This window comes from Macrobrachium rosenbergii, chromosome 56 (assembly GCF_040412425.1).
Source record: "Macrobrachium rosenbergii isolate ZJJX-2024 chromosome 56, ASM4041242v1, whole genome shotgun sequence".
Lineage (NCBI taxonomy): Eukaryota > Metazoa > Arthropoda > Malacostraca > Decapoda > Palaemonidae > Macrobrachium > Macrobrachium rosenbergii.
The window spans coordinates 50,338,937-50,358,433 of NC_089796.1; the positions used below are offsets into that span (position 1 = coordinate 50,338,937).

General features: G+C 47.3%; 1 protein-coding gene across 1 annotated transcript in view; it reads right to left on the reverse strand.

Moving 5' to 3' along the window:
* The window catches only part of SWIP (strumpellin and WASH-interacting protein), a 944,327-nt gene extending 926,404 nt beyond the window's left edge, over positions 1 to 17,923 (reverse strand). The window contains exon 1 of the mRNA XM_067099922.1: positions 17,626 to 17,923. Coding sequence (XP_066956023.1) covers positions 17,626 to 17,662 — 37 coding nt within the window. The 5' untranslated portion in view covers positions 17,663 to 17,923. The remainder of the gene's footprint in view (positions 1 to 17,625) is intronic.
* Positions 17,924 to 19,497: the final 1,574 nt, after the last annotated feature.

Genomic DNA, 19,497 nt, shown 5'->3' on the forward strand with positions numbered 1-19,497 from the left:
TTCCACACCTGATGAAACGAATGAGGAAGGGGAGGGGGAGTCCTCACCTGAAGGAGAGGTCGCAAGTAGGGGAAGCTTGCCAGGAGGGAGAAACGATCCGGACGGATCAGCCACCACGGGAGTCGTCGGGGGCGTGTCACCCTCGGACAATTCCTTGGCGGGCTTCCTATGGTAATATCTCCTCCCTTCAAACTTCTTCCACTGCTTGGGAGACCAGGAACAACACTCGTCGCAAGGTGAAACGCACGAACACACACGTCCCCTGCAAGTGGGGCAGAGGGAGTGTGGGTCCGTGTCAACACTAGATCTAAATGTAAGGCATTTTTTGTCTCCCACCCCAGGACACACACGCTGGGGGTAGGAAGGCTTGAAGGGCTTATCAACATTCATATTCATACAAAAGAGGAAAGTTCCCACCGGGAAAAGCTCAACAGCAGTCAGGCAGAGAGCATGAGAAACAACGTCCGCAGTCTACAACGGCTGAAAGCAAATTGGAATGTTTACATCCGGGCAGGCGGTACACCCGCCTCCCGGAAGGTAGTTAACTGCCTAACCACCTTGTTCGAAAGTTCAATGGCTGTTTCCAGCCTACGCTGAAAGTAATTCCTAATGTAAAGGACCAACGGTTTGTATATTGTGTCAGAACAACTCAAAATTTTCAATTTTCCTTTCCCCTAATCCAATTAGGACCAATTAAGGTCTGGTGAGCAAACTTGCTCTCTACAAGAACAACAAATGGTGTGGCTGTCATATCTATCTGATATGAGTCTGGTCTTGCAGCCTTTGCTGCAGTATCTAACACTAAAGAGGCTAGAGCCTGACATGATAAGTCAAAAACAGTTAAAATCACAATTTTTAAAAGTAAATTGTATTTTTTCTAACTATACAAACTCGAGGTCCTTTACATTAGGATTACTTTCAGGCGTAGGCTGGAAACAGCCGTTGAATTTCAAACAAGGTGGCTGGGTAGTTAACTGCTGTCTGGGAGGCGGAGGACCACCTGCCCGGATGTAAAGTTCCACTTGCCTTTCGGCCCAGGCATAAGATTGAGGGGTGGCATGAGGTGGGCATAAAATGGAAAGGACCTCGGCTTTGTAGTTAGAAAATACAATTTACTCTTGAAAACTGTGATCTGTTCCGACACAATATACAAACCCTGGTCCCACATTAGAGAACTGGTTGGAGGAGGAATCTGAGTAGAGTCTCCTGAACTGACTGGAGTTCACCAATTGTCTGTCCTTCCTGGTCGATAGAGCAGGAAGGGAAAACTGCCTGACAGAATGATCGGGTTGTAAGAAACGCAGGATCAGTTGTCAGACTTCTGGGTCCCTTTGCATGAAAGAGGAAGACGCCAGTTCGTGCAAAGTAGGCTAGAAGAACTTGGAGTTGGATGACATAAAGACAGTCACAAGCATTGGGTTTGTCTTATAGTCATAGTCTCCCTCCCATCCTTGCAAGGGGAAGGAGTGGGGTTGCTTCTATCAACCTGAACGGAAAATAGAACAGGAGCTCCCGTTGGGTGCTTACCTGCATCGACCGCCAGATCCAGCATGTAACGGCACGTCCACTCCCTGCCCGTGGGAAGACAGCCAGGAAGGGGAGAAAGAAGAGAGGCCAGTCACTCAACATTCATGCTCCCAATCACAACCGTACATCATAGGCGAGATGCAACCTGTCCTGCTAGAGGAGCCGGGTAAGCTACACAACTTGTTGAGCAGCCACCACAGGACCCAAGGAAAAAGTGTCCAAGGACTTGTGAGCAACATCCCGGAGGTAGAAGGAGTTGAAGGTGGGTTGTTGGGACCACACACCTGCCTTCAGCACCTGCACAACTGACATCTTCTTCCCGGAATGCAAGGAATGGACCAATGCTGTGGACTTCGTGAAGCTCGATGAAGCGCACTGGTGTTGTCTTCCTACAGCAGAATATGCTCCCCTATCGCCTCACGGGCCAAAAAAGAGATGGTGTTCTTGGGACACTTCTTCTTGGTCGAGCCAGTACTAACGAAGAGTCGCGACACTCAGGCCGAGACGCCGAGTCCTCTTCAGATAGCACCGCAGCACTCTAACAGGACACAGTAGCATCTCGTCTGGTTCATTACCTACAAAGTTCTCTAGAAGGATCATGAAGGGCTGCGAACCAGACGTCAGGACCGAAGGATTCTGAGTCTTCGCCACGAACCGGGACGAAATCAAGCGAACTGATCCCCATCCCTCGAGGCGTTTCACATCGAAGGAAAGTCCATGAAATTCGCCATCTCTCTTCGCTGATGCCAGGGCCAGCAGGAAGACGGTCTTGAGGGTCAGATCCCTGTCTGACAACTCTCGTAAAGGCTTGTACGGCGCACGAGTCAGGCTCCTTAGAACGAGAGTCACATCCCACTTTAGGGGCTTGAGATCCCTGGGTGGGCAAGACCTTTCAAAGCTTCTCATTAGTAGAGAGATCTCGAAAGAGGAAGAGATATGTTTCTCTTTCAGCTGTGATCAGGCCGAGCGGCACGGTAGCCTTCACAGCTGAAACGGAGAGAAGCTTCTCCTCGCGAAGGAAGACAAGGAAGTATGCGACCTGCTGAATAGTAGCTCAGACCGAGAGATATCCCTTCGACAACACCAACCACAGAAGACGAACCACTTTCCTGGTATACTGCTGCAGAGGATTGTGTGAGGTATCCTGCCATCTCTGTAAGGTAGCGCAACGCAAAAGCCTCTTGTTTCGAAGAGATGGTGGATAACCTCCACCCATGAAGACAGGGACTGCACTGCCTCGTGGTACCGCTTCACGTAATATTGACACAGCAGGTTGGGCCAGTAGGGGGATCTCTCGCGCCTCGGAGAGAGAGCTAGCAGGTCCGATACCAAACGGCCTGGGGCCATTTGGTGCTACCAGAATCATCCTGAGATTCGGAGGATCATCACCGGGCTGATCACTTGGCAACCAGACAGAACGAGGAAAGGCGACACGCCGGAAGGCGCTTGTCCTAACGGATGGATGGATGTATGAGTTTTAGGCAGAGCCCAGGCACTGGGGGGCCAAAGAAGCCATTCAGCCGCCGTAATGGAAACTAAATAAATTATATTATGAAAAATGAGTTAATGAGTGTATGATGAAGATGGTTCATAGATAAATTAAGTAATATGATAAATGAATGAATTAATGAAGAAAATGCTTAATAAATAAATATATATATATATCTATGATGTGATTAATAAAATATAATTAAATTTTATTAAAAATGTTTATAGACTTTAAAAGGGGATGAGCAGAAATATCTATTCATCTCCCAAATATCACAGAGGATTTACCTCTAAAATATCTCTCTCTTTGGTTAAAATATCTGGGGCAAGCAGCAGAATGTGCTCCACTGTTAGCATCACCACCGCAAGCACACTCTGGGGCTGCCCCTTCTAAATAAACTGATGGGTCAAATAAGTGCCCAATCCTCATTCTGCTTAAAACTATTTCTGTTCGTCTATCGACTGGAAGAAGGCAAAGCCACGGCAATATACTATTTCTGATTTTTCTATACTTTCTATTATTGGCAGAGAAGAAGTCCATCTTTTCTTGCCATTTGTTTAAATATAAGATCTAAAGGACCTTTTAGGTCTGTATGAGCACTTTTACTAAAGGCTGTTTCTGAATAGACACTAGCACCTTCAGCTTCCTATCTGCCATCTCATTTCCACAAATCCCACATGAGAAGGGACCCAACAGAAAGAGACAGATTTACCCAGATAATACAAATGGAAGAGCGATTCTGAACTTTTTGAACTAATGGATGGAAGCTATTGAATTTTGTGCTTCTAAAGTGCTTTTGGAGTCGAGTAGATGTGAAATTAGTGTCGCTACTTTCAAAACTATATCAGGGCAGAGACTATGGCTATTGGTTCTGCTGTGTGAATATGGATGCAAAGTCAGGTAGTTTAGCTGTATATGCTGTATCACCAAGGATAACTGCACAGCCAACACCACTATCGACTTTGATCCATCGAGTATAGATTTTGTCACATTAGGCCATGGGCAGTGTCGTGCTCCAAGAACTTTCCTAATCTCTTCCTCAGGACAGTCTTTTTGTTATATGCTTTTTTTGCACCACGGATGCTGCTGGGATAAGCCATTGGAGGATACACAGGATGTTTCACTTCCACGGTGACTTTCTGGGATTTAAGATGACTATCCTAACATGCTTCATTTAGTCTAATTTGGAATGGTCTAGAGGCTCTTGTACCAGAAAAAGACCCGTGAGTCTGCTTCCCTCAAGCTGCACTTGAGAGGAGGATTTTTGGGAGCACTTTTAATTCTAGCCATGTATCTTAATCCTAGTTCTTGCCTCCTTAGATCAAGGGGAAGTTGGTCTGTATCAACATATATGCTTTCAACAGGCGAAGTTCTAAAAGCTCCTGAGCATATTCTCAGCCCCATATTGTGTACAACGTCAGTTCAACTCAGCTTGGTTTACAACTGAGAATAAATCTGACAGCCATAGTCTAGCTTGGATCGACACAACGAGTCATACAGTCTCAGCAGGGTTTTATCAGCTCCCCCAACTAAATCCAGAACAACCTTTAAAATATTGAGAGATTGTTTAACATTAGTCTTTTAAAAGGCATGTTTATGTGGCTGGCCATGTCATTCTGGTCAATGGTCCATTCCCAAAATTTTTACTTCCTTTTCATAGGAATGATAGATCCTTTTAAACTAAGGGTGGGAACCTCTTCCACAACTGGCACCTAGTAAATCTTACAGAAACTGTTTTCGAGGAAGAGAATTTAAAACCATTCTCATCAACCCACTTTGTAATAAGTGCAGACCTTTGCAAATGTTGACATACTGACGAGGCATCATATCCTGTTGAGTATATTGCAAGGTCATCAACAAAAGCGAGCATTTAACAGGTGATATTTGTTGCACAATACTGTTTATTGCAGCTGAAAAAAGTGTCACATAACACACTTCCTTGTGGAACACCCTCCTCCTGCAAAGGTTGGGAGAGTGTGTTGCCCTCTAACAACAAAAATCTCTCTGTTAAAAAGGAATATGAATTTAATCATTCTTCCACATATACCCATTTGTGCAATTGTTTTAAGATGCCAATTCTCCAAGTAGTGTCTATATGCTTTCCTCTAGGTCAATGCCCCGATAAGTCCTGACATCGTTTGGCGAATCCTTGCTGGTTGATTGGTCAACCTCAGCAAAGGATCAGGGTGGAGCGATTTTCCTGAAACCAAATTGAAATGGGTTATTAGTCCTTTGGTTTCCAGGTGCCAAACTAATCTGGTGTTTATCATTTTCTCCATCCCGGCTTACAAACACAGCTGGTAAGAGCTATTGGTCTATAGCTGGTGGCTTGAGGAAGCACGATCTTTATTAGGCTTTTTATGGGGACAATTATGGATATTTTCAGTCCTTGGGTAAAATTCAGTTTCCATATTTTGTTTATAATCTTGAGTAGATACTTTTGGCATCATCATCTGGGGTGTTTAAGCATTTCATATAAAATTGAATCACCCGGGGCTGTTGATTCAGTTGAAAGTGCTTCCGAAATTCTCTTAAGGAAAATTTGTGGTTGTATGGTTCAGATTTTCCCGAATCAAATTCAAGTCATTTCAGCCTTCCGGAATTCTCTGAAATTCTAGAGAATAGTATCAGGGCTGGAAACTTGAAAAGTGTTTTCCCAGCTCACTGGCAACTTCAGTGGGCTCTGTGATCAGAGTGTTATTGACTTTTAATGAGGGGGTAATGGTGGCGCCAACAAATTTTCCTCAGTTTCCTAATTTCACGCCACACCACTCTCAATGAGTTTGGAATTGATTCCATTGATATAATAAAACCAACTCTCTCTTTTGGCTTTCTTATAAGCTTGCTAGCTGTAATGCATACGATTATGGGTCAGGCTGCAGACTGAGGGAGCCACTAGTTTTGTATACGTCGGTAGCACTTCTAGTGACTTTCCTCAGAGTACCCATGTCTTATTCACCAGGGAACAGTCTCTGAGGTTTACCTTGTGTCTTAGAATCGAGCCCTCGGCACTCTTAAGTAAGATTCCAATAAATGATCATAGGCATCCAGGTGAGAATGAAATGACTCAAATTCCTTATCTAGATTGACTCCTTGACTGAACTTGTCCCAGTCAGCATCCTCTACCAGGTAATGTTTCAGATGGGCATTTACAGCATATTTCAAATGGATGGGAGTAATGATCACTGCCATTCAAATCTTCATTAACAGACCAGTTAAAAGTCAAAGGTGGATGTTGTTGAAGAAATACTAAGGTCAGTGCAGAAAGATGATTATGATGAATATTGGCGGAAGGTCATTGACCCGGTATTATATAGTGCAACATCATTCGTATCAATAAGGTCTCAATTATTTTCCCTTTGCCGTCTAAACACTGACTTCCCCAAAAGGGTTGTAGATAAAATCTCCTAATACGAGAAAGGAGCGGAAGTTGGTTAATCAAGGACTGAATATCTCCAATGTTAAAAGAAGGTCTGAGTAGGAGAGTGTAGTATTGAGCAGACCGTTGATCCTCTTGTCTAAGATGGCAGACACTGCAACCGCTTGGAGAGTTGTGACTGGTTGTATTGTGGAGTGCTGCAAAAGACTTATTGATAATAGTGCAGCACCTCCATGAGCACGATCACCAACGGAAATTAGAATTAAAGCATGGCATAATCAACTCCAGGTTGTAAGGAGAGTTTCCTATCATTGTTTCTTGCAGGCATACGATCCTGGGCTGAATTCATTCATTAAAACTTTAAGATCTTCAGAGCAGACTCGAGACCTTTGCAGTTCCACTGGAGGAGGGATATCGTAAGTGAATGTAAGCCAAAAGTACTACTTCACTCACTGGAGGGGAAGTGCCGATCCCTAGGTTGGAGGAAAAGTTCTCCTTTATCAGAGGTGGTTTTGATCCCTTTTCGTCCTTGTTAAAAGTCGGGGTTTTAACACCATCAGATTTTGTGTTATCCTTTGATGGTCAGGGTGTTCACTGGTCTTCTGAATATTGTTGTTGCTGTTGCTTTGAGTCTTAGGGCCAGCATGACTAGTAAGCACTCACCTGGCTTTGGGCTTTATATACATTTGGACTCACCTTTCTGGGTGGGAGATCTCTTCAAGCGCACTGAACCCATTTGATGTTTATTATAAAACCCTCATCACTGGGGATGTGTTCCTTGTCGCGCTTTCTTGTGGAAGCAGCTGCTACTATTATCCCTGTTGTTAGTGGTAGTAGCGACCGAAAGGGTTAGAGTTTGCTCTCCTTATTTGGGGCTGTTCCTTCCCGATTCTTTCTTGGTGAGAATGTTGCATATGTTTGCAAGCTTTGTTTGGGTGCTGAATCTCCTGCCTTCTTTGTTTCCACTTTGTGGGTATGGGTGTCCATGCTTTTGAAGTGCAGTGTTTGGTACTGAGCTTCAAAGTCTGCACTTAGCGATTCAGGAGTTCTGATTATTGTTTTCGACCGATGTAAACTTAGGTTTCCAGAGCCTACTAGTAGATGTTATTGGAGGCTTTGCTTTATTAGGATTCTTCATCAACCTTACTTGACAGAAGCATAAGTGGAGTTAGCACTTCTATTTGCTGCCATTACCACCGGCTTTGCTGCACTAAGGCTGATGTGTTCGTTGTCTGCCACTGCAGCACTTCTTCTTCAGACCTGTGCCTGGGGCGGAGTCCTAGGAATTTGGAGTGTGGTCGCCTTCGCACTGAAAACAGTACCGGGCTGCTTCACTCCCAGGGTTATTAGATTAACTCTGCAGGCATACAGAACATCTTTTTTATTAATACGCGAAGTTTGAATATGGCGTATTAAGTAACATTTGTTCGACATTGTTTTGGCTCGTTTATATTTTTTACCTGCATCCTTTCGTGGCCGTGACCAGGGGTGTCAGGTAAATAACTAGAGAGAAGGTTAGTAGGATGGCTGCATCACCTCCCAGTTTTTTAACTTGGTATATGCAAGGGGGGCATCGTTTGAGAATTTCCTCCTCATTAAAGGCATGAAGATCTCTAGAGTATACCACCCCTCTTAAAGTGTTAAAGAATTTATGGGACGCAATATGTTCAATATTCCCATCCATTCATGCTCCCAATCACAACCGTACATCATAGGCGAGATGCAACCTGTCCTGCTAGAGGGCCGAGAAGCTACACAACTTGTTGAGCAGCCACCACAGGACCCAAGGAAAAAGTGTCCAAGGACTTGTGAGCAACATCCGGAGGTAGAAGGAGTTGAAGGTGGTTGTTGGGACCACACACCTGCCTTCAGCACCTGCACAACTGACATCTTCTTCCGGAATGCAAGGAATGGACCAATGCTGTGGACTTCGTAAGCTCTCGGATGAAGCGTACCAGTGTTGTCTTCTGCTACAGCAGAATATGCTCTCCCTATCGTCTCACGAAGCCAAAAAGAGATGGTGTTCTTGGACACTTCTTTCTTGGTCGAGCCAGTACTAACGAAGAGTCGTCGACACTCAGGCCGGAGACGTCGAGTCCTCTTCAGATAGCGTCGCAGCACTCTAACAGGACACAGTAGCATCTCGTCTGGTTCATTACCTACAAAGTTCTCTAGGAAGGGGATCATGAAGGGCTCGAACCGTGCGTCAGGGACCGAAGGATTCTGAGTCTTCGCTACGAAATCCGGGACGAAATCAAGCGTAACTGATCCCCATCCCTCGAGTGTTTCACATCGAAGGAAAGTCCATGAAGTTCGCCATCTCTCTTCGCTGATGCCAGGGCCAGCAGGAAGGCGTCTTGAGTCAGATCCCTGTCTGACAACTCTCGTAAAGGCTTATGCTGCGCCTGAGTCAAGGCTCCTTAGAACGAGTCACATCCACGCAAAGGGCTTGAGATCCCTGGGTGGGCAAGACCTTCAAAGCTTCTCATTAGTAGAGAGATCTCGAAAGAGGAAGAGATGTCTACCCCTTTCAGCTGTAAGACTAGGCCGAGAGCGGCACGGTAGCCTTTCACAGCTGAAACGGAGAGAAGCTTCTCTCGGCGAAGGAAGACAAGGAAGTATGCGACCTGCTGAATAGTAGCTCAGACCGGAGAGATATCCCTTCGACGACACCAACCACAGAAGACGAACCACTTTCCCTGGTATACTGCTGCGGAGGATTGTGTGAGGTATCCTGCCATCTCTGTTGCTGCGCAACGCAAAAAGCATCTCACTCGCAAGAGATGGTGGATAACCTCCACCCATGAAGACAGGGACTGCACTGCCTCGTGGTACCGCTCTACGTGGGGTTGACACAGCAGGTTGGGCCAGTAGGGGATCTCTCTCGGCACCTCGGAGAGGAGAGCTAGCAGGTCCGGATACCAAACGGCCTGGGGCCATTTGGGTGCTACCAGAATCATCCTGAGATTCGGAGTGATCATCACTCGGCTGATCACTTGGCAAATCAGACAGAACGGAGGAAAGGCGTACACGTCGAGGTTGTCCCACGGGTGCTGGAACACGTCCTCCGCAGCAGCCCATGGGTCCGGCACAACAGAACAGAAGACCTGGAGTTTTCTGCTGTGCCGGGTGGCGAACAGATCGATGGCTGGACGCCCCCACAGGTCGAACAGTCTTTCCGTCACTTCCAAGTGGAGGGACCATTAGGTCCTATCACTTGATTCTGGCGGCTGAGCTTGTCTGCTACGACATTCCTCTTGCCTGGAATGTACCTGGCTGACAGCTCTACCGAGTGAGCCATGGCCCACTCGTGCACCTGCATTGTCAACTGGTGAAGCGGGAGGGACATTAGGCCCCCCTGCTTGTTGACGTATGCCACTACTGTGGTATTGTTGCTCATCAGTACCACGGAGTGTTCCATTACTCGATCCCGGAACTCTTGGAAGGCCAGGAAGGCTGCCTTGAGTTCCAGGATGTTGATGTGAAAGCGCTTGTCGCCTCGGTGCCGCACTCCCGAAGTCAGCAACTCCTCCAGGTGTGCGCCCCGGCCCTCGGTCGATGCATTTGAGAACAGTAGCACGTCCGGAGGGGCAGTATGCAGGGATACTCCTATCAAGAGGTTCCTGTCATCCAACCACCAACGAAGGCCCTCCCTCACCTCCTCGGAAGGAGGAATGAGGAAGGACTGGGGGTCTTGGGACTGGGACCAATACTCCTTTAGTCTCCACTGAAGAGACCACAGGTGAAGACGCCCATGAGGTACTAGCTTCTCCAATGATGACAGGTGACCGATGACGACTTGCCATTGCTGGGCTGGCTGCCCTGTCATGACAGGAACAGCTGTGCTGCCTGCCTGAACCTGCTGATACGAGAGTCTGAGGGAAAGACTTTCGCTGCCACCGAGTCTATCAGCATGCCTAGGTACTTTATCCTCTGTTTGGGGATGAGATCTGACTTCTCGAGATTCACCACGATCCCAAGATCACGGCAAAACTTGAGGAGCCACTCCCTGTCCTGTAGGAACTGCGAGCATGAGCTCGCCAGGACTAACCAGTCATCAAGATACCTCAGTAGACATCCCGTGCGAGTGGGCCCAAGCTGACATGAGTGAGAAGACTCTCATGAACACCTGGGGAGTGGTCGAGAGCCCGAAGTAAAGTGCCCTGAATTGGAAGACCGTCTCCCCGAGGACAAAGCGGGGGTACTTGCGAGAGGACTGGCACAGTCTCCCAAAGGCGGACTCCTCCCTAGGCATGATAGCGCCCGAGGAAGCAGCTACCTTCGATACTGTGAAGGACCACAGATCGAGCCAGGAGACTGCTTGGAAGGCCGCCATGGCGGTGGCTTCCAAGGTTACAGCATCTTGCTGAGAGAGGGAGATGCTCTCTGCAGTAAGCTGCTGCAATCAGACCCGGATCCAGTTGTGTCAGGTCCAGGTCAACCTGTTTAGTCGGCAACGGCCCTTCAGCTGGAGTGTAGAAGCGCTTCTAGTGAGGCAGGGGGAGGGTAAAAAGCTTATCCGAGCGGCTTGACCTAAGCGAACTGTCTTGCCCAGACACAAGACTATTCACGTGGTTGAGGACCCCTTCAGCAAGCGTGGACCACGGCAGCCCCACCGAAGCCTTGGGTTCCTTCTTGGGTCCCCAAAAGGGTTCGAGGCACAACGGACGATCCACAGTTGAGGCTGTGGTCCCTTTCCCGAGGTCATTGTGCTGACGAATCAGTGCAATAACCTCTGCAAAAGTCCTCTGTATCTTGGAGGTGTGTCCGCATCCTGGGGAAGAGGACCCTCGAGTCCCTCCAGAGTGCGGTCCTCCCGATCTACTCTCCCTGCAGGAGGGAGAACCTCGGCAGACCCCCGTGATCCTTCCTGCACCACGCGGACATAAGACCTGGTCGAGCCAAGGACCGAGCCAGGTTCATACGCCCCCGAGGTAGAACTCTGGGGAGAAAACTCGCCAGAATTCCCCAGAAAACTCTGGGAAGAAAACTCACCAGAATTCCTCCTATCCGACTTGCTCCCCTTGGAAGGAGCCCAAGAGGTGGAGGGGACAGGCGAGGAGGATAGGGCGCTCCCACTGACCTTGCTGGCAGAACCAACAGGGGCAGCGGGCCAGGAGTGGTCACCAACCCGCGGTGGTGATGGCAGCCCGGGTCAAGGAGAGTGCTTTCTCCTAGGCGAAGCAGTCTCCCAAGGAGAGTGGAGCGGCTTGCATGAGCCGAGCAGCCTTCGCTTCCCCCAAGCCAGGCTGGCTGCGCCAGGTGTGGCCAGGGACTGGGAGGAGTCTAGAAGTAAAAATAAATGAAAATAAATAAATAAAAATAAATATATAAATAAAAATAAATAAACATAAAAATAAATAAAAACAAAGAAATAAAATTGAATAAATAAAAATAAATATATAAATAAAATAAATATATAAATAAAAATAATAATAAAATAAATAAAGATAATAACCAAAATAAATAAATAAATAAAAATAAAAATAAATAAAAATGAATGAAAATACATAAAAATAAATAAATAAATAAATAAAAATAAATAAATAAATAAATAAATAAATAAATAAATAAATAAAGGCGTGTCTGGCTGGCGCGAGCTTGCACTGTCCTCTAGACGGGAAAACTGAGCAGAGGACCTCTGTACTGCTTCTCCTGGCATTCGGACCCGAGGGACCGAAGCACTATCCCAGGAACCTGACTTGGCACTTGCAGAAGTACCAGCAGGAAGAGTCGAGGTACCTGCATGCCCGGACTCTTTCTCTTGCCCCACGCCCGGGTCTGTACAGCGAGAAGTTCTCCCGTATCAGCCTGGAGTACCTGGGTCTCCTTGGAGACCCAGGTACTCGGAGCAACTCGCGTACGAGTGTCCGACGTGGACTCGCTGGCCTTAGGTGCAGGTTTCTTAGGCACAGTGGGGGGGGGGGTTGCGGACCTTGGTCTGCACGGCCTTGGCTCCCGATGCAACTGACCCGGGGGCCAGAGCAGCAGTTCCCTGATCCGTGGATTGGGAAGAGCCGGCGTGAGATCCCACTGCCTTCCCTGTGGAAGGAGGCAGCCCCTTAGAAGTCTCAGTGCGAGACTTCTTGGGGGGGAGAAGCAGGCTTCTTCTTCTTCAGCCACGAAGCCTCGGAAGGAGAAGAAGAGGCAGAAGACGAAGACGATGACGAAGATGAAGACGAAGACGATGACACCTTCCTAGATCTCTTCTTCTTCTTCTTCACCATCTTCTTCAGGATCGCAGTCAAGTCCCCAAACTATGCAGGCGCAGCCGATGAAGCAGGAGCAGCTGGGGGTGCCACAGCAGCAGGCGCATCCCGGGCAGAGTACGCGGTGCTCGGGCCAGCAGTTACCTCGGCGGGAGCAACTGCGTGGCAGCCAGGAACATAAGGAGGCGGGGCTGGGAATGCAGGCACAGGTGGTGCGCAGGCAGCCAGGCCGGGCCAAGCCAGGGTCGAAGGTATGGGGAGAGAGACAGACGATGTGCCGGGCTGGACAGGAAAGCAAGGAGCCGGAATCATTGTTGTGATCGGGCCAGGGTCAGCAACAAGGGCAGGAACTGTCACGTATGGCAAAGAAGAAGTCACCATGAAGGAGGGTCCCAGTCATGAGAACAGGGCCAGGAACCCAGGAGGCAGCGGTACTGCGTGGTGTGCGGCAGGGGCAGCCGAAACCTGGGTATCCAGGTGCAAAGCCACTGACACAGGTAGCTTGGCAAGTGCTGACATGGTGACCGAGGTGGTGGTGAGTGTTGTTGCCATGTGAGTTGTCACTGGAGCGCTGGACAGATGTGATACCTGACCCTCCAGTGACGGAACGCCAGGTAGGCCCAGGTGTAGCCAGGACGATGATAGGTCTGATGCCTGGCTATCCAACCTAAAACCTGAAGAAAAAGTCGGGTTAGGCTGGGAAGTCTCCACTCGCTCTGGAGGAAAAAATTCCCTTCCAGAACGAGAAGAGACCCACGAGATGATGTCCTGGTCAACCGCTCCCCCACGCCCTTCCACACCCGATTAAATGAATGAGGAAGGGGACGGGGAGTCCTCACCCGAGGGAGAGGGAGCAAGCAGGGGAAGCTCGCAGGGAGGGAGAAACGAACCCGACACATTAGCCACCACCAGAGTCGTTACCCTCGGACGATTCCTTGGCTAGCTTACAATGGTAGCGTCTCTTCCCCTCGAACTTCCTCCATTGCTTGGGAGACCAAGAGCAGCACTCACTACAAGGAGCGTCGTGCAAACACACACACTCCCTGCAAGATGGGCAGAGAGCGTGGGGGTCCGCGTCGATGCTAGATCTAAATGAGTTACATTTCTTGCCTCCTACCCCAGGACACACATACTGGGGATAGGAAGGCTTAGAAGGCTTGTCAACATTCATGCTTGCAAAGAAAAACAAAGAAATTTCCCACCAAAAAGGAGTATAAAGGGCAGTCAGGCAGAGAGCGAAGAAACAACGTCCGCATTCTCTACGACGGCCAAAAGCAAATTGGAATGTTTACATCCAGGCAGGCGGTACTCCCGCCTCCTGGACAGTAGTTAACTGCCTAACCACCTTGTTTGAAGTTCAACAGCCGTTTCCAGCCTACGCCTGAAAGTATTCCTAATGTAAAGGACCAAGGGTTTGTATATTGTGTCGGAAAAATTCACGGTAGAACGAAGTTATAGGTACACAGCGGGTATTTAGCGAGAAATGGCAGTTTCTTATAGTATTTTGGATGCTTATTAACAATTTAACGTTAATTTTGAACTCTACCCTACGGTAATGGGGACCCCGATGGGAATCCGGGATTTTGGGTGTGGGAAACACGGCGACAACTCTATCCTACGGTAAGGGGGACTGATGGGAAAGCAGGGTTATGGGTGTGGCAAAACACCGGGAGGAGGTTTTAGCATGTTTTTAAGGTATTTCCTGCTCTACACAGCATTTCAAACGCAAAAAAACGGCCACAAATGAATGACAAATACACCGACATTGGTAGCCGGTGCAAAGGCAAACTTCTCCAACTACTACTACTTTTCTCCTCTAAGCTATTGCGCATGCGGGATGTTGTAAGGGAGCTTTTCGCCAAAAATTGAAGGCAATTCGATACCTACTTGTTTATGACATGAAAATGGGGGTTTCATGACATCATATTGGGGCTTTTGGCTCTTTGCCCGTGTAATAACGTTATGTTTTCCTAAAACGGTTGTGTTTTCATTACATTTCTTACAGTGGTTGTATTTCACTGTTTCCTTATTATCGTTTTATCTCTCGCTTCTCTTCCTTGCGTTTCTTTCCCTCCGTCTGTGTACATTGCATCATTTCATAAAGCTATACACAATCATGACAAAACATCTCTTTTTCAGTGTTATAATGTTACTTTTCTGTAGACTGGTTATGTTTCTATTACATTTCCTATGATGTTTTTACTTCTCTTCTTCGTTACTACCGTTTTTTCTCTCTTCAGTCAATATTTCAGGGTTTACTTAAACGAACACCACTATGCTGTAGCCTGTCAGTTCGTTTGAGTGGTTGATAGCCTTGTTCTTTCTTAACGTATCCCTACATTAAGGGGTTGGTTGCCTGGTGCACCTTCTCCTACCTTCTATCAAAGGCATCATCAACATTAGGCACGGTTTACTTTTGGTAAACGGTTTTTAACGTCCACGTACCCTTGCTATCATCAACCATGGTTATTGATAAGTGCTAATTACTTGATTGCTAGCCTACTCGCGTGCAGCGCAATATTACCTCTTGCCAGAACATACATGCTTGCAGTAATCTTGTCAAAAGCGGATAAGGTGCGAATCCGTTCCATCCATGCTGTGAAACCATTTACTAGTTTTCATAGCCTATACACCTACCTTTCACCTGAGGAAACCTAACCCTGTTACGTACTAAGTAACCTAAAAAGAACATACTATCTTGCCAAGAACCTTGTCCAGTGGGGATAAGGTGCATACCGCTGTTCTACCACACCTTTTCTGTCAAACATTTTACTGATGTTCATATCTTGTCCTGAAAGAAGAAAGATTTTGTATGCATTTCATAAATTCTTGTGAAACCTTTAAAGTTGCATTATGTTATGCCAACACTTGATCCCCCTGCCTGCTTTCCACCAAGCACAAGCCTATATATTCACCCCCACCCCACTGGACTGGGCCTCTTTCGTTCCAAAATTTTGTCACGGCTTCGCTCTGTCACCTTCCAGCTTCCATCTCCAAGGCTCCATCACTTAAGTCCGTACCATGTCTGTGGCCGTTCCTTCTACTTCCAGGTCTTCTGAACCTAACAACAGGTTTACCCTTCCCCAGACGTGTGTTAATTGCTACCTCAACTATAAGGATTTTGTGTTGTATTATGCTGGACAGTATGAACATTTAGTGAAACTCTGTCAAGATCACGGCCTGTTAAGGAAGCAAGTTTTCTGTGGGCATTGCCACAAAAAGTGCCACCTTGACTTCAACAAGAAGGCTTTTTAGGTGTAATAAGACTTACATCCCTGGCCCGAAAAAAGGCAGAAAAAAGTGTAATTACAGCAAGTCTCTCTTCAAGGGCACCTGGTTTTCTGGTTTGAAACTGGATATTGAAACTGTGTTGATATTTTGTTATCTGTTCACTAGAAATTTGTTTAGTTACAAAGTTGTTAGGACTGAATTGAATCTAAGTGATGTAGCCATCAAAGACTGGTGTAGCTTTTCAAGAGAAGTAATTGTAAACTGGTGGTTTAATCAGAAACAGAAAATAGGAGGCCCCACCACAACAGTAGAAATAGATGAAGCTAAATTTGGCAAAAGAAAGTATAACGTTGGAAGGGTTATAGAGGGGCAGTGGGTCTTTGGTGGTATATGTCGTGAAACCAGACAATTTTTCGTTGTTCCCATTGAAAGTAGGAACAGCGAAACTCTAATATCTGTGATCAAAGATTATATTGTGCCGGGGACCACGATCGTATTGGACTGCTGGAAAGCATACAATTGTTTAAGTCATGAAGGCTACGTCCACTTAAAAGTAAATCACTCTACGAATTTCATAGATCCAGTGACCGGTGCCCATACCAACACCATCAAAAGGCGGTGGAGGGAGCTTCGTGACACAACGCCCAGGTACGGACGCAGAAAGTACAACTTTGTTGGCTACCTGTCAGTGGCCTATTTTAAAATTCATTTTGAGGACCCGAAAACCAGGTTTCATGCGTTCCTTAAGGCAGCGGCGGATCTATACCCTCCACCCCTTAAAGGTCAGTTTCTGTACTTTTCTGATTTATTTCCACGATACGGTTTTATGTGTTTCATAATCACTGTCTCTTGGTATCTGTATTTACAAGGCAGACGTCTGGTATCTTCATGTCAGATCCATTTCGTGACGTCACTTGCACATCCCCCGTCCGGCAACTCTCGGATGTCACCCCTACCACCCTGCTCCACGCAACTTGTGAGTTTCGCAATCAAGTATTGGGGACACGGCTGCTTTTACCTTGGAAATTGGTTTTTCCTACAGTTTTAGTGTTTTTGATGTTGAAGTGACAGACTTCTGATGCTGTTATTCATGTACTACTCTACCTGTCAGTCAACCCCCACCCACTTACACCAACACGTACCTTGTGCGCCCACCACCCTGAGTAACCCACCTCCCCACAACCTCTCCCTCCCATGGATCATATGGCTCCCTGAAGGTGGCGTATCCTTGGTCTTCACCAGAACACAAACATGGTACCTTGTTTATGTATGTCTCCCACCCAGTACCCCGCAATTCCAAAGTCCCCCATCACTGATGGGTAGAGGCAGGATGTAAATACCAGTTGACTCTCACAAGATAACTGCTGCTTCTTCATCAAAGGCACTACAACTGTAGGGAAAACCAATTTCCAAGGTAAAAGCAGCCATGTCTGCATTACTTAGAATTACCCAGTTCATAATTAGCAACCAAAAAACTGTAGAAAAAGTTAAGTTAGAAGACATTCGCGGCCGCGGAGCTACTAAATAGTTCTACCTCCACTTTTTACCAAAAGTTCCCGTAAAACAGTGCGCATGCACAATAGCAAAAATATATTCTATTCTGCGGTTAATTACAGGTTAGGCCTAGTTAGGCTACAGTCGAGCGACAAAAAGAAAAGAAGGGAAACTTTCGAGAAGCAACCAAAATCCTACAGAAATTGTCAATTCCCAAGGTAATAATACCGGACGCGGAGTTAGTACTTGGTTCTGCCAAAATATAAATCACAGGCTAAGGCCCGAATAGTACTTACTGTGGCTGTTTTCATCATAATCTATATCACCTGCCATGAGCGTTTCGGATCCGCCCCCTCACAATAACAGTCAGGCGAAAGCGTCAAGAATTTCTCTCCAAAAATAAGACAAATACTTTCCATTAAATCATGAGAACATTTTGCTTCATCATTAGTACGAAAACATCTTGACCAAAGAGAAAATCACAAGATATATAAGGCAGAGGGGGCGGGCGTCTTAGCGGTGTGGAACCAGACTTGATCAGCTGATTGTTTACATGTGAGTGACACTCATCGGTCATAGAGATACACCACAACCATTACACTTAGATAAACCTCCGCCGCCGCCCCCCCCCCAAAAAAAAAACACTCCTGCGATTGAGGACAGGCATAAATCGAATCCAAGCTTTCATAGACACCCTATAGCAGTGTTTCTCAATTTTTTTTTCTTCAGGGAGCACCCATGAAAAACCAGAACATTGAAGCGCATCTTTGATTTTAATATGGAAACATTAATCATGAAATTTGAGAATAGGAAAATGATAAAGAAGTACCTGAGATAACCACTTATTTTTTAGACATATTTTACATTTAAGTATCCCAACGTGAAACGTGTTTGATGAGATTTTGCAATTTTCTAAATGTTTGGCCTTAAATGTGAGAAACATGTAAAGGTGTCAAAGAAACGAGCAGGTAAAGGTTACTGCTGGTTTATTACAGATCCAGGCGGCTTATATTGCGGCCGACTGACGCCGGGCCGTGAGAGACAATGGAATTGACTGTGACCTGAGGTCGAAACAATAAACAATAATATACAGTGAACGAGTACGAATTACAATACGAAACATACAGAGACACAATATAGATACAGTCTTGATGCCTGTGAATGAAGAAACATGTGATACACAATGTGTGACATTCGTATAAATACCATAAAGTAAAAATGATAAAAATGCGTGACCTGGCACGTTTTAGGCGTGACTAATTTAGCTTGAAGAAAACGGGAAGTCACCAAAGAAAACAAGCTCAGCGGAGACTTAATTAATGGCGCCGCCGAAACACTATCCTGGCGCCGAATTGGTGACTTTACAAATACTCCCAAGACGAGGACGCGTCTGATTAATCCCTGTACCTGGTGGGACGCTGAAGGGTGCCGCGGCTCCTTGAGGATAACTGAGGGGCCTCCTGCCTGTGAGGCTGCTGTTTGGGCGGTCCTTCCTGGGGCGGCCGCGCCTGCGGTGGTGAGGGCGTGCTGGAGTGCGTTTGGGCGGAAGGGGTGCTGCGGCGGCTGCCGGGACTCTCCGACAGGAAGGCGGGCTTTAGCCGGTCTATGAAACCCGAGTCGTTCCTGCCTGGAAGTGCCAGCGGAACGCCTTGCTGTTCCGTTCCAGCACGCGGAAGGGTCCCCTGTAGGGCTTAGTTAGTGGTGGACGGACGGCGTCGACTCTGACGAAGACGTGGGTGGCGGATGACAGCTGTGGCGGCACGAAGGTGGTTGCTCTGTCTATGTATGAGCGCCTGCAAGGCGAACTTGCCGGCACGTCGCGGGAGCCTCTGCAGAGATGGGAGTGGCGATCATCCGTCCACGAGCTCTCCCAGCACCACGAGGGTTCCCCCATAGGTTTGTTCAGCTGCGGATGGGGTGCCGTCGGCTCTGGGCGGTCCTCAACCGAGGAGGACCCACGGCAGCTGATGTTTCCAGTCCTCGGCGGTGCAGCGGGCCATGAGGGATGATTTTAAGGACCTGTGGAATCGTTCGACCAGGCCGTTGGCGCTGGGTTGTATGCTGTGGTGGTGTGGTGCGTGGTTCCCAGCAGTTGAGCCAGGGCAGACCACAGCTCGGAGAGGAAGCGGGGCCTGTCGGTTGTGATGTGGTCCGGGCGCGGCGGCTAA